Source organism: Phoenix dactylifera, chromosome 9 (genome assembly GCF_009389715.1).
Source record: "Phoenix dactylifera cultivar Barhee BC4 chromosome 9, palm_55x_up_171113_PBpolish2nd_filt_p, whole genome shotgun sequence".
NCBI classification, from domain to species: domain Eukaryota; kingdom Viridiplantae; phylum Streptophyta; class Magnoliopsida; order Arecales; family Arecaceae; genus Phoenix; species Phoenix dactylifera.
The window spans coordinates 9,795,251-9,810,073 of NC_052400.1; the positions used below are offsets into that span (position 1 = coordinate 9,795,251).

At 37.0% G+C, this 14,823-nt stretch overlaps 1 protein-coding gene across 2 annotated transcripts; it reads left to right on the forward strand.

Moving 5' to 3' along the window:
* The first annotated feature begins 2,921 nt into the window (after window positions 1–2,921).
* Window positions 2,922–14,057, forward strand: LOC103709403 (chloroplast envelope quinone oxidoreductase homolog). Of its 2 annotated transcripts, XM_039129972.1 has the most exons (5): window positions 2,958–3,089; window positions 6,444–6,541; window positions 10,166–10,307; window positions 12,130–12,221; window positions 13,069–14,057. In XM_039129972.1, exons 2-5 carry the CDS (start codon window positions 6,452–6,454, stop codon window positions 13,753–13,755), a joined length of 1,011 nt encoding a protein of 336 aa, XP_038985900.1. In that variant the 5' UTR covers window positions 2,958–3,089; window positions 6,444–6,451; the 3' UTR covers window positions 13,756–14,057. The 2 variants fall into 2 exon arrangements, with proteins under 2 accessions (XP_008792935.1, XP_038985900.1); XM_008794713.3 differs by lacking the exon at window positions 6,444–6,541 and having other exon boundaries at window positions 2,922–3,089.
* Window positions 14,058–14,823: the final 766 nt, after the last annotated feature.

The following is a 14,823-nucleotide window of genomic DNA, read 5'->3' on the forward strand; positions in this document are numbered from 1 at the left end:
TCTTTTTTTTGTTGTTGCTAAGGTGGACATGTCCAACTACATGAGTTCGGACGCACCCAATAAAGTCAGAAAATAAAACATCACGGAATGTTTTGGGCAAATCTGCATCCCGAGTCCACAAAGTACCACCTGGCTGGTTGGCTGCATAAGTGGCCATCCAGTCCGCAGCACCGTTAGCCTACCTAAAAACGTGCTTGGCCTCAAGAGTCACTCCGTCTCCGCCCATCGACCAAATGTCACGCAGCAGGGGGTGGTCCCCTTATAAACCACACTCGGGCACCCCTGGATCTAGCCTATCACGGTGATCGAGTCCCTTTTCATAATGATGGAGGTGGCTTGCAGCACCTGTCGGGTGTAACGAATGCCCGTCCATGCCGCTCGCAACTCAGCTCCGAGAACAGTAGTATCTAAAAGCTGACAGCCATCAGCCGCAACCACTCATGACCGCGAGTCCTGAATAACGAAACCTATGCCCCCTCTGCTCCCACCATCCAAAATCGATCCGTCGAAGTTGACCCTGAGGAAGCTATGGGTGGGAGCTCCCAGGTGAAGAGCACCATACGAGGCGATAGTCAAGGCTTTTAAAAGCCAAGATATCAACCATCTTGATAGATTTATTTTATCATTATTAGAAACCTTTTTCCTATTCAAGTAAGAAAACTATGAGAAACCAAACTGGAAACCAGTGCGATTCCTTTGGAATCTAGCTTGGAAATCAGAATTGAGAGCCCAAATGAATGAGCTGTGAAGAGAAGAGCATGGCAGGAAGGGAGAGAGAGGTGGGAGGAATGGAGGGAAAAAAATAATAACTTAAAGATTCTCCTTGATGAACATGAGAAAACTATTTTGGTGAATTACTGATCTTATTTTTTATATATAAGAAAGAAAATAACAGTGAATTTTTTTTTTCACTATTAGTAACTAATTTATAGCTACTTATCAACCCAAGCTGTGAATTCAATGAAAATCTAATTAATCCTAAACAAATGGTTTTCTTATGGTTTTTATGGATTTTTTAAATATATTTTGTATAATAATTTTGCTTTTTTTGTAATCATGTTGCCCGCTTAGTTTGCTAGAAGCATGTTTTATATGGCAACTATTGGCCTAGATAAATGGTTGAAAAATTTGGAAAGTTATGAAATTTTCCAAGATCTTAGGTGATATATCTGGGCTGAGATATCAACATCTTATCCAATATAAAAAATCAAAAATTAGCAGTGATTTTAAAACATCAATTTTTGAGTTTATTAATTTAAAATTCGTCAAGAAAGCATACAATTTAAAAATATAGGTGGATATATTGATGCTTTCAAACCTGCCCCTCCCCTGAAGCGCAAGTTCCCTGCAATGATGAAAGAGCTCTAGGAACAAAAAATAAAAAAAATAAAGGTGGCATTTAGTGGCCCAAATGAAATCACTAAAGTGATTTTTAATTACTAGTAATTTTTATCTCAGGTAATTTGATCCTCATCGATTTAGGATAATTGTGTTTGGTATGCTATATTCTAATAATTGAAGATTTCCGAGTATCCATAACTAACATATTTGTATTCTATAAGAATCCAAGAACACTGGCCATATAATATAAAAACTATCCTTGATATATTTTATAAAAATATATTTATTAATTCTATAAATTATTAATCTTATAAAAATATATTAAATATTATTATAGAAAATATATTTTGATTTATAGTTATAATATATTGTTATTTTAATACTAATATTTATTTTGATTAGGAAAATAAGGCAAATAGAAGTAATATATTAAATAATTTTATAATGTAAATATAAAGTACAATAAAATATTTTTTTAATATAATTTAAAAATATAAATAAATTATAATATGAATATATATTATAAATGCTATTTATGTAATATTAATATAATATAATATATATATATACATAATATTGATATAGTATATTAATAGTATATTTATATACCAATCTCTTTTGCTAAACTTAAGTATATTTTTATTCCCAGATTTTAGCTCAAGATCACTATTCTGGGATGATCTTGGATACTTGACCTCAAAAGTTTTCTATCACCAGGTTGGGCGATAATTTAATAAGTGAGAATAATTAAAGAGCACTAACATCTAAAATCACTACGGTACAACAAAATACGATAATCTCATTACCTCTACTCACATTATTTTTGATCTTGGGTCATCATCCCATGCCAAACACCTCCGAAGGATATGATAGCACCACTAAAGCCAAACAAGCTAAACTGTGAATCAACGGTAGATCGGATAATAGCCATCCGAATCTATTTTCATATTTAAATCTATCCAAATATAAATATAAATTAAAGCATCTCACTAATTTCCGTATCCATATTCGTGAAAAAATTATAGATATAGATAACAACTACCCGATCTATATTCGAATATATGATTCTATTTGTAATACTATTTAATTTTATATAGCACTTATGAACTTTTAAAGAAAATAAATGACAATATTAATAAACTATTAACTTGACTAATCATCCACTTAGTAATATTTTTGATTAAGTTATCCTCATTATATCTATATTTATATCTATACTTCCGATATTTGATTTATATCATATTTATTATATATATATATATATATATATATATATATATATATATATATATATATATATATATATATATATATATATATATATATATATATATATATATATATATATATATATATATATATATATATATATATCCACCTAACATCTATATTTATATTTGTAATCGTCAAACAAACTAAATATAAATATGCCACTAGTTAGAAAATGCCCAAAATCCCCACAGCCTTTATGGTCTTTCTAGGGTTATTTTCGTGAATCCATTCCCGGGCGGGACCGGTACGAGACCCTTAGGTGGCGACACGGTGCGACGATTGTTAGCTGCCAAACCAGTAGAAATATTCGTCCCACTCCCTCCAAACCAAACGCCTCCGCTCTGCTCTCACTTTCCCAAACCAACCACACTACTCTCTCTTCCCATTTCTCTCTATCTAACCTTCCTTCCATGGCTGGGAAATCCATGCAGGCGGTCCAGTACAGCGGTTACGGTGGTGGAGCTGCGGGCTTGAAGGTATATGTACTCTTCCCACAATGCCCCTCTAATTCTTTTCTGTTCTTCTATTGCTGTTCTTTTTTTGCTTGAGTTTTTGTTTCCTGAAATTGGAAATTTTATTTCTTTCAATGATAAATTTCAGTTACAGAGGGTTTTTTTTTGTCTTTTTCTTCTAAAATGTGATTGTAGTTGTCAGTTAGTACTTGGAAAGATAAATTGTGCACTATTTAGGACTTAGTGCACTGTTTTTTTTTCAGGCTAATTTAGTGCACTTTGTGCTATTTGTCTGAGCATTACTTGGCACTGTTATGGTGAGGTCCATTTGTCAGGATTTTTTTTTACTTGAGGGTGGTGTATGGAGTAATTTTTTCTGTTTTCTCTCAAAGGAGTGAATTTTTCAGCGACTTAATAAAAATAAAGACTTGATATTTGCCTGAAATTGTTTTAACAAGCTGTAACATATTTTTACTTATAAGTGAAGATTTGATTAGCTGAAAAATAAAAGAGGAAGAACCATCAAGTTCAATATGAGGCTCTGATGGTATCAATTTAGACAGTTTCATTGCTGTATCCGAATAGAAATGCAAGGGGATTATGTGGAGTACGTTTAACTGGAATAATCATATATATATATATATATATATAGCCTAAATAAAAGTCGAGGTAACTGCAAAAGATTCATCTACAATATGAGGGATTATAAGAAGAAGAAAATAGACTTGACTTGAGAACTATCTAATGCATTCATACAAATAGATTGTCTTTTTGATTCCATTTTTCCAGACATCCTTATTGTTGTCCAGTATTCTTTACATGTGATAACGTGGGAAAGATATGCAATAGATGCAAAGTGGTATCATTTCCTTGGAATGCAAGATAATGGTGTTTTTGATGATAAAGCAAGACATGGGTGTTTGCTGTGGTATTTTTGTTTGATAGCTTTCCAGTGCTCTGACTTCCTTTTTTCTCTTTACAGGACAACCGTAATGCCATTCTAATGGTTTCAATATTTTTATTCTCCTTCTATGATATTTAATAATTCTTGGTTGCATATAGCTTTGTGAATCTCTTTTTGATTATTAAAAGAAATTAGAATTTAAACAAAAGATTTTCTCCTCAAATGTTACCGAGAAAGAACTAATAAAAGAAAAATGAAACTTTTTTTTTTGATGGAAAGGGACAAATGAAACTATGAAGTTCTTTGCATGATAGGTCTTGTTTAAAGGAGCCCTTATGCCATTAGATTGCAATTAAGTCCATCTTCGGAAAGGATATCAAACAAAAGTGTTATACCTACTTAGAGTTTTTTGAAATCACAATTCAATGAAAGGGCAATTGTAGAATACATGCTTCATGGAGCACCTTATGCTATCTAGAAATGCATTGAAGTTCATCATTATACGGTCTAACCATGGTTCGCCATGCTAGCCCAAACTGGGCGGTACGAAACGTACCATACCGTACCAGTTCGGTACCGATATCTGGTACGGATGGTATGTTAACACTCGCTATGCCAAAAGGACCCTGTACTATACCATACCAATATAGTGCTAGTGTGGCACCAGTACAGGGTCCGGTACCGACACGGCGAACCTTGGATCTAACCATATCAACCTAGAACTAAACCAAAATTGATTATACTGTGGTTTATAAAAGCAGCCCCAAACAGATGAAATAAGGCTTTTGATTGAGGTTAGGTTCCAAGAATAAGGTCAAAATTATTTACAATGTTCTCATTAAAGTATCAGTTTGGGCATAATAACGACAGTAGAAGTGCCCATACAAGTATTGTACTTGTCTACACATGCACTAGGTTGATTTTCTTCTCTTGACCCAAAATAGAGGCTGGTCTCCATAGAGTTCTCTTAGGTAATGTGAGGACCCGTGTGGGTGTGTGTTTAGTCCCACATTGGTTATTCGCTGGGTAGACCTTGGGTACTTATACAGATCAAGAAATCCAAATAATACCTTCCGTTTAGCCTTTTTGGGTGAGGTCCTGAATTGTTACAAATGGTATCAGAGCGGACCCGACCCATAGCTTATGTGGACTAGAAGACACTGCGGCACGGATCCATTGGGTTGACCACGGGCTGATCGTGGTGTTTGTGATTTAGTCCCACATCGGTTATTTGTTAGGTAGATCTTGGGTACCTATACAACTCAAGAAACCCAAATAATATTTTCCGGCTAGCCTTTTTAGGTGACGTCCTGGGTTGTTATAGGCATGGTCTGCCAAATCGGACCGTACCGGCCGGTTCAGCCCAGTATGGACCGGTCCGGCCTGAAACTGGTACTCGGACAACGTGAAAACCAGTTCCAGCTATTTTCGAGCCGGTACCGACTACATACCGGTCTCGTACTGGCCCGTACCGGTGGTTCACACCGATACCGGGTTTTTTTAATCACAGCGCACGCACTATGAATTTTAAACCACAGTGCGCGCGTTGTGGTGTCAGAGCGTGTGGCCCGCTCCCTTGAGGTAGAGTGCCCTGGGTGGGCGCGGGGCTGCGCGCCTGCGCACGGTTCCCCGCCTTGCGTGTTTCCGCATGCGGGCGCGATTCCACCCGCACGGGCGCGATTCTCCGTGCTAGGAACCGCCCCGCACAGACGTGGGGCACGCGCGGGTCATAAATGCCACAGAAATGCCACTCTATGGCCAGTCTTTTATCTACCTGCGTCCGCGCGCGGACGTGAACTAAAAAAAAGGGCCATGAGACCGGTTCGTACCGAACTGGTCACGAACCGATCCAGTAGGCAACCGGTACGCCTACCGGTACCGGTTCAGCGTACCTTGGTTACAGGTAACTTATAAAGTTCCATGTACTTGCATTTACTTTCTCTAAATGGAAAGGGCATTGAGTTCTCATGACTGGTAGTTGAGATTGCTTCTTCGGCAAAAGGTAGTTCAAATTTTATCTGACACAGTGGCATTTAATTTTGACCATCCTACAAAAATAGTTTGACTTTAGTGTCACAGCCTAGGTTGAAATCGCCCGTTGGCATCTTCATGAATCAAGTAAGGAAGGCACTTTAGTGTGCTAATAAGAATTCTGAATGTCAAATTGGAAGAGCTGAGGAGACAAGTGCAACATCTCCAATAGCATTCCATAAAGCCTCAGTTCATGATGATGCTTGTCCAAAGCTTTGGTTAGAATTGTGGGAAGACATTAATAAAGTACAGATATTTTAGCCACCAAAAGAGGGGGGGAGGACTATAGTCTTCCTCATTTTCATCTTCACAACTTGCATCAAGAAACTCATTCCTTGGAGTACAATGATGGAGTTCAATCATTGCATAATTTGGTGTTGGCATTTCTGTGATAGATCTCAACTACAGATTCATGATGTTGTCCACTCTCATCCTTATGGCAGATATCCTAATGTCTTCAAGCTCACAATCAAGGTGCAGAAGCAATTTGACACTTAGGAAGGGCAGATTCAGAGTTCCAGCTACCTTTATTAGCATGAAGGTGATACTTGAACGTAGATCTCTACATCCACTAGTGACTTTTCTAATTCCATCATTGGCAACTTCAGTGCAGAAACATCTAAAGGCAAAGGAAGCGAGTTTTGTTTATTACCAAGCCATTTGAACACTCTCAACCACTAGATTAGTTCTTATCTCATCTTCCCCTGAATTCCTTTTTGAAGCATGGAGTAGCTAGTTTTAGCTCTTCGACTACCTTGTTTGATAGAAACATTGCACCATTCAAGCTCCGAAGCTTTGGAGTTTGGACATATCACTTCTAGATGTCCCAACTATAGTATCATCAACTTTATGAAGGTCCTCATTACAGAAGACCTAATTGGTGTTTTTCCAATCTGTGGTGCGAGAAAGGAAAATGAGGAAGGATCCAAAACCAATAATCATTGTCAAGTTGGTATCATTATATCTTGAATTTATCTCATGTCAAACAGGATGATTGGTTTTGCAGCAATATCTCCCAAACAAGGTGCCTTATTCATCTTCTAGTTAAGCAATATCATGCCAAGAAGATCTAGTCAATGTCACACTTGCTACTTTGGCATCCATGCAATGTGATGGAAGAGTTTTTCATGATGGATTCAAATATACTTTCACCTTTCTATAAATTGAAGTTAAGGTTAGTATGGTCTTCCTGGAGTGAAAAGCACTTTTCAACCCTCCATAAGAAACGGTGATAAATGGAGAGATCTGGTGAGTCTTATTATTTAGTTTATATATGGAAGATATTGAGTGGAAATCATTCCACTTACTATAGAAATTCTTCTTAGTAGCGGAAGAGGTTCCATCTGGCCCTCATACCTAATGCTGCTTTTCTAAATATACTCACTTTATAACAAGCCCAAAAGAAAATGAGGATACAGAGAGAGAAGCAAATGAAATCCTGAGATTCTGGTGAAGAAAAGCACAAGCAGTTGTATTGCCCTGCCATCCTATACCTTTTTCTATAACAAAAAAAAAAAAAGATGGACATGACAAATGTTCATGGATGGTAGAACAATGAGAAGGATCACGATAAGGCATCCTTTTCCTCATTCTAGACCTCTTGAAGGTGAATCATGAAAGTGGCTACCACAAAAAATTAGAGGTGAGACACAGAAATGAACGAGGACTACTGAAAGAAAGAGATGATTTTTTGAATGGACAGTGATACCTTTTGAGCTATCTTATGCCATAAGCATCCTTATGAAGCTCCAAGTTATTATGCCATGTGGAGATGGATTTATCATCGATTGCACAAGCCTAGAGGATCACATGCACCATCCAGCCAAATCTTTGAGCTCCTTAGGACCGAAGACTTTATTCAAATCTAATGACTCTGGACAAGTAGCTTCATCTTTTTCGACTCTTTTGTTCATCTTAGAAAAGTTTGGCAATCAACTTTAATATCCTAATTTCGTCCATGGTATTCAAATCTTACATGACCACCCACTCTTACCTCTTTGTCATTTAAATAAAAAAGTTTAATGATGGTCCTCATCATGAAATGTCTGAAGTCTTGTAAGTAGATAAAGGAAGTAGAAAAGCGTTATAATCTTGTCAAAAAGAACAGAAAGGATGATCCTATCCTTTCCCTTTCTGACTTTGGTACAGCTTTGGTTGTATACTTTGATTCATTAGATATGGAATTTGCTCTCATGCTAACATAAAAAGATAAGCATGTGAAATTAGAAAGAAACTTGACAATTCCCTTCAAGAAATTATCTTCCTGTGATAAAGAGATTTGTGCATAGCATTACCTCATATCCGAAGAGCTAATCCTGTATTGGATCATGAGGTGTAATACTTCATAAAATATTGAACTAGCTTGACAATTGGCATTGCCATATGTGTAGAGTTCCTCTAGGTTTTTTCTTGATTAGATTTGAGGAGGTCCTTTAATATCCTTAACTTCAATGAATGTTGTGTTGGATTTTCTCCCAAGAAAAAGGAAGTTTTGTTGGAAACTTTAACTCTTTATAGAAGTTTTCAGAGCTCAAAATTTTCAGTGGTAGACCGTTGGCTTACCACTATGGTTTTAAATAAGTATTTTAGTAACCATTGAACTATTTTGTGTAAATGCTTTTAAAATGTTTCAAATGTTGGAATCCCATGGAGTAGTCCCTGTTGCAACTGAAGCACTATTTCATTAATAGAAATACCATTTTTTATACTGTAGCTTGCTTGTTTTCTTTTATGAAGTTTCATGGTTTGATTTTGTGTTTCTCAAAAGATGTTTCAAACAAATGGATGGATACGCTTGGGAATCCAATGGGTGCTATAATTCATTGGACAGATCCATTGGTCTTTTATATATTGGCTTTCTTTCTCTATCTCATGAGAAAGAACCCTGACTTTCTCTGTCTGTCTCTGTCTCTGTCTCTCTTTCTCTCTCTAAAATGGGGCTCTTCCCTAAGGGACTCTAGAACGGAAGTTTGTTTGCTCACTTTTCGTTTGCAAAGATGTTCTGGGTCTCAAGAGACTGCTGGTTCAAAATTGTACCACTCTTTTTTAGTGAACACAATATCTGCATGTCGTTGATGTGGTAATACTTTGGGAGTAGAGGAGCGATGTTAACCTTATGCACCTAGAAGCTAGAAAGGCTTAGTCTTCTCCATGAAGGTCATCAGTGATGGGCCTCTATTCCCCCAACCACACCAAGACCCATCATTTGGTTATTTTTACTTTTATGTTGCTGAGTTAGTAATAAGTAGTAGATCCTTCAATTCATGACCCTGAAATTGGTTTACTTCCAAAAAGGTTCTAATTGTTAAAGAGTATATTTTTGGGGGGTTACTATGTCTATTGTGTCCTTTTTGCGGGTTACTATGTGTAATTGCATTTGTGCAAATAATAGGGATTTATATGCTTATTGATTTTGTATGAAGTCCCAAAGCACCACAATAAAAACTGTGAAGAGAACAAAGTGGAATCGTTGCCAATAGATTCGAAAACTATAGACCTCTTGTGATTATAAATTTTTGCTTCTTAAATAATTCAAACTGGTTTTTCTTGAATATAAAATCATAATTTTATAGTGTAAATGCCTTTGATGGAGGAAATCTTTATGTTGTATTTAAAACGTTCATTTTGGAATAGTGGTTTTAATTGTTTATAGCATGTTTCAAAAGCCATTGAGATGGGATCGTACAACCGCTACAATACCATGTCGGTGTGAAACTGGCACCCGTACAGGTGCCAGGATGCTGAAACACTTGTACTGCTGGCCACACCAGTTCATGCCGATGCGTACTGGCAATATCGTACCAATTGTCCCAGTCGATATTGTATCAGCTATACTAGTCGATACCGATGTTTCTTCAATTTTTGGAATATGTTAGTTTTGGTACATACCATTGATACCAGTGCCATACTGATAGCATACCATTCCAATATGAAAATGGTGCAAAGTTCGGTATCGGTATTTAAGAGGTTAGTTTGTAGATGCTTGTGTATGTTGTACCCTATTAATCATTATATTATCTTGTTCTTACGCTTGATATAACAAATGCTCAAGGAGACTTTTATGCTTTGTAACTGTTAAAATTGGTGTTGTCTATGCATAGAAGAATACTCTAATCTTGATTAAAGTACTTTTACATTTTTGCATTGGAATTTATGCTCATTGCAGCATGCCGAGGTTCCAATTCCCTCACCAAAGAAAGATGAGATTTTGTTAAAGTTGGAAGCAACAAGTATAAATCAAATTGATTGGAAAGTTCAGAAAGGCATGCTTCGGCCATTTTTGCCGCCCAAATTTCCATTCATACCATGTAAGTCTTGCTCGTCAAATAAACAAGATAATTGTTCTTTTATGTGGTTGTGGGGATAATTCTTCCTTTAGAGTGCTGATGGAATTCATTGCTTAACTTTTGCTCAAGTACCTCTCAGTGATTTGATCAGAATAATGAATTTTTGTTGTCTTGTCTTCTACGCAATGCCTTTTAATTTTGGAAATCAGGCTTAGGACAACCTTTTATAGGACTAATGCATTTGTTTTCATTTCTATTATCTATGCTTAACCCAAGGTAGTTAAGCTGTCGGGTGACTAAATTACAGAAGCGCACACAGTTTTCTTCCCTTGTAATTAGAGGTGATATTGAGGGAACCAAGGGGAAGCAAGATTGTCAGAAAACTGTAGTATAGCATCTGTATGTAAATGCACTTATTTACCATTTTAGTCTTTTCTTAATGAACTAGTTAGCTCTAGGTAGTAAATGGTTTAGGCTGTGGAAGATGGAGCTTGAAGAGAAGCTAAGCCTAGAGGTGGACAAAGGTGTAACCCTCAAAATTTCAATTCAAATTACTTAATTATGCAAAGAAAAATAGATGCAAATTTAAGGCTGGTGACATGAGAAATTAGATCATGCTCATGGTTTAGTGGATAAGGCTTAGCCACTTTTGTCTTTTGAACAGAAATTTTGTGTCCCACAATGTCTCATGCCACTAGCGAATGATAAAGTGATTATTAATGAAATTGTTAATAAAGGTGAATGGAAGAAAGAAAAGGATCTCCAAGATATGGAAGAAGAAAATTTTAAGATGAAAATACGAGTGCGGTTCAAGGTAAATGTTTAAGAAAGTTTCAAGAAAATTTTAACAAAGGAAATGGATTTGATCTGGTGGAAAAACTAAAAATCATGCATAAGGATATAGCTTAAAAGACGTGGGAGGAAGAAGATCAAAGCTGAAGTAAGGAAATGGATGAGAAACTTTGGAGTAAAGGAGTTATAATTATAAGGAAGCTAAAACAAGCCTGATTTGATTCTGATGTATGGAAGAAATTTGAAAAGTCAAAATTAAAGGGGAAGAAATATTAGAATAAGTTTGAAAGAAAGAAAAGAAAGAAAAATGCTGCATGCTTGCCAAACATCAGTCCCTAGAGTTGGTCAACTGCTGGTTAATGGAGTGTTATACTAAAACCTCAGCCTTGGAGAGCAGTGGGATGGAAGACAACCAAATAGAGAGGCATATGATGTGCTATACTGCTATATAGTTAAGGATTGGAATTGAAACCACGAAAGCAATATATGTTGAACCAGGAGGAAGTAGAGTATTAGCCATAGACAATATATGCTGATCTTGAGTCTTAGGTACCCTCAGACCTGATAACTCAATGGCCAAGCATCAGGTACCCTCAGGCCTAGAACTCAAGAGACAAGCCATTTAGTTTTATTTTAGCACAAGAAACCCCAAAAATAAATTTTCATATAAAAAAACTATAAATAAGAAACCCGCTAAAAAAATTTGAGACAGTAGTCAACATGGTGTTGGTACTTATGTGTATAATTTATCGTTATATATTTATTCTAGGATCTGGAAATTAAAATTTACTATTTTTTTTTCTCTTTCCTGATACATGAATAGAAAGTAGCAACAGGCCTGATAGCATTAGGAACAACTTTGTTTCCTTCAGCGCATAACACCAATGCCTCTTGTGACTGAGAATTATATGTTTCGTGGAGTACTATTTTTTCAATTTATCTCTGTTTAAATTTTGGGTGATATCTTCCTGTTGCCCTTCTTTTCTAATATTGCATTTTTCACTGAGTCAAGCATTATGGAATAAATTTATAATGCATTGCTCTGAAACAGGTGTTGATGTAGCAGGAGAAGTTACTGAGGTAGGTCCTGGAGTGAGCTCCTTTACAGCAGGTGACAAAGTTGTTGCCATGCTTAACCTTCCGGTGAGTCATCAACTTTTGTAATCTTTTTTTTGCACTTGCTTCAAGGGATGGTAGGCAGTAAGTGAAAGGAAACCACATAAACAGTACATATTTAACTTCAACAATGGTAGTTTTTGCTGCTTGAACCAGATAAAAAATAGTAGTAAACTAAAACAAAGCAGATTATAGTTCTGTCTTTTTCCTTTTGGGTTGGGGGGGGGGGGGGGGGGGGTGTCACTCACCATAGCTTTCAAGATTCCCATACTTTATCTCCTTTTCAGACAACTTAATTATGCCTCAGATAAGCTTCTTTTGGCATTATAATATCGAACTGTCCTTAGTTTGTCGCTGATCTGTGTCAAAATCATCTTTGTATTCATTGATCCAGATGGCTTCGAAGCCTCACTCATGATGTTATTGTTAACATGTGATTTTCTTGAATGGATAACTATTTTCCAAATTGATTTTTATTGAAGCAAAATAAGAAACTAGTAAAAGATTATGCTGAACACTTGCATGATTCCATTTTTATGAAACATACAAAGTTGGCTGCTTTGGTCCATTGGCATTCTTGTGCCAATGAGCAGCCGTACTCGTGCCGTCATTTACATTGTTGATGTTGCTGTCATGGCAATGCTGTTTGATGATGTGTCGGGTTCATAGTGGTAGGATAAGATGGTTCCTGTTGGTAATGAAGTCATCTCACTGCAAGGTGGCTGCTGCACATCTTTTCTTATCAATGATGGCTCGTCACATTATTAGAAGAGCATAAACTGATATTCGAGAGCAGGCAGCAAAGTATCTACTTGGTGCCCAAGCCCTTGTGCTTGTTTCCCATTCTTCTAAATCAGGATTCACTTCTTGACAGAATAGTGGTGGTCTTGCCGAGTACACCGTGGCACCAGCGGCCTTTACAGTCAGTAGGCCTTCTGAAGTATCTCCAGCTGAAGGTGCTGGCCTGCCCACTGCTGCTGTTATTGCCCTCCAGGCACTGAAGGCTGCTGGGACCAAGTTTGACAGCACTGATGAGCCATCAAACATCCTGATCACCGCCGCCTCTGGTGGCGTGGGACATTATGCTGTCCAGCTCGCCAAGCTTGCAAACCTCCATGTGACAGCTACCTGCGGTGCTCGTAACTTAGAGCTTGTGAAGAGTCTGGGTGCAGATGAGGTGCTGGACTACAAGACTCCAGATGGTGCAAGCTTGAAGAGCCCGTCGGACAGGAAATATGACTCTGTTATCCACTGCACCACCGGCATTGCCTGGTCCACCTTCGAGCCTAATCTGACTGCTAATGGAAAAGTCATCGACGTAACTCCATCCATCAAGGCTGTGGCTACTTCTGTCTTCAAAAAGGTGACCTTCTCCAAGAAGACGCTGGTGCCGTTGCTGTTATCACCAAAGGGGGAGGACTTGAAGTTCATGGTAGATTTGGCGAAGGAAGGGAAGATCAAGACAGTGGTGGATTCGAGGCATCCTTTGAGCAGAGCAGAGGAGGCTTGGGCTAAGAGCATAGATGGTCATGCTACAGGGAAAATTGTTGTGGAAATGTGAAAGGTCTTCGAGTGGTGGTGTCTCGAGGCATTTATCAGAGAATAAGAGGACAATGTGGCTGCTGCTGTTAGGAGGCTGTCGTTTGAAGCTGTCGTTCTATTGCATTGTGTGTGTGGTGCAAGATCAGGTTTGAGAGTCTTGGTTCTTGCATGTAGTAGTGATTGTAGTAGTGATTGTGCCAATTATTTCTGAATGATGCCCCATAAACTTGCTGTATTTGTTTCTCTCGAAAAAAAAACTTGCTGAATTGAGGCTTTCTGAAAGTAATATGAATATCCCATGTTCATGGTTGATACTTGCTACTTGCTAGCTCTTATGTCCCAGGATCCATGTGCTTTTTGTCCAACACTCGGGGTTTGCAGTCTCACTGGAGTTACTGTAACTACTACAACATGTAATTTTAGTTACTTGTAACTAAGATGGTCCAGCAAACACCAAAAACTATTCATACAGCTGATTCAACTCTCGGCGGACCTTTTATTTATTTTATTTTATTTTATTTTATTTTTTATTTTTTTACTGTGGTTCCATTTAGGGATGAAAGTAGGTCAGATAAGATCCATCTGGATCTGTTTTCATATTCAAATCTATCTGGATATAGATAGAAATTTGAATAATTGACTAATATCCATATCCGTATCCATATCGGTCAAAAAAATATGGATCTGGATATCAATAGATAACTATCCGATACGTATCCGAATATTCGACTTCATTTATAACTCTATTTAACTTTATATAGCACTCATGAACTTTTAAGAAAAATAAATAACCGCGTTGACATGCTATTAACTTAATTTATTACCCACTTAGTAATATCTTTGATTCTGTGGCCATAAAGTTTAATTATCCGATTTGCATTTGTATTTATATCCATACTCTCGGTATCCAATTTGTATCCGTATATATTTAAAATAAATAGAGATATAAATTTTGGCTTCTGACTAACATTCATAGCTGTTTCCGTCAAACAAAACAAATATGGATTTTGATATGTTGGTATCCGATCTAATTTTAGCCCTAGTTCCATCCGACAAGCATATATAAATCAAACAAGCATTAGTGGCA

Coding starts and splice junctions, on each gene's coding strand:
- LOC103709403 (XM_039129972.1), top strand. CDS start 6,452: ATGTCTTCAAGCTCACAATCAAGGTGCAGAAGCAATTTGACACTTAGG. Junction 10,308..12,129: donor CAAATTTCCATTCATACCAT/GTAAGTCTTGCT, acceptor GCTCTGAAACAG/GTGTTGATGTAGCAGGAGAA. Junction 12,222..13,068: donor TTGCCATGCTTAACCTTCCG/GTGAGTCATCAA, acceptor ACTTCTTGACAG/AATAGTGGTGGTCTTGCCGA.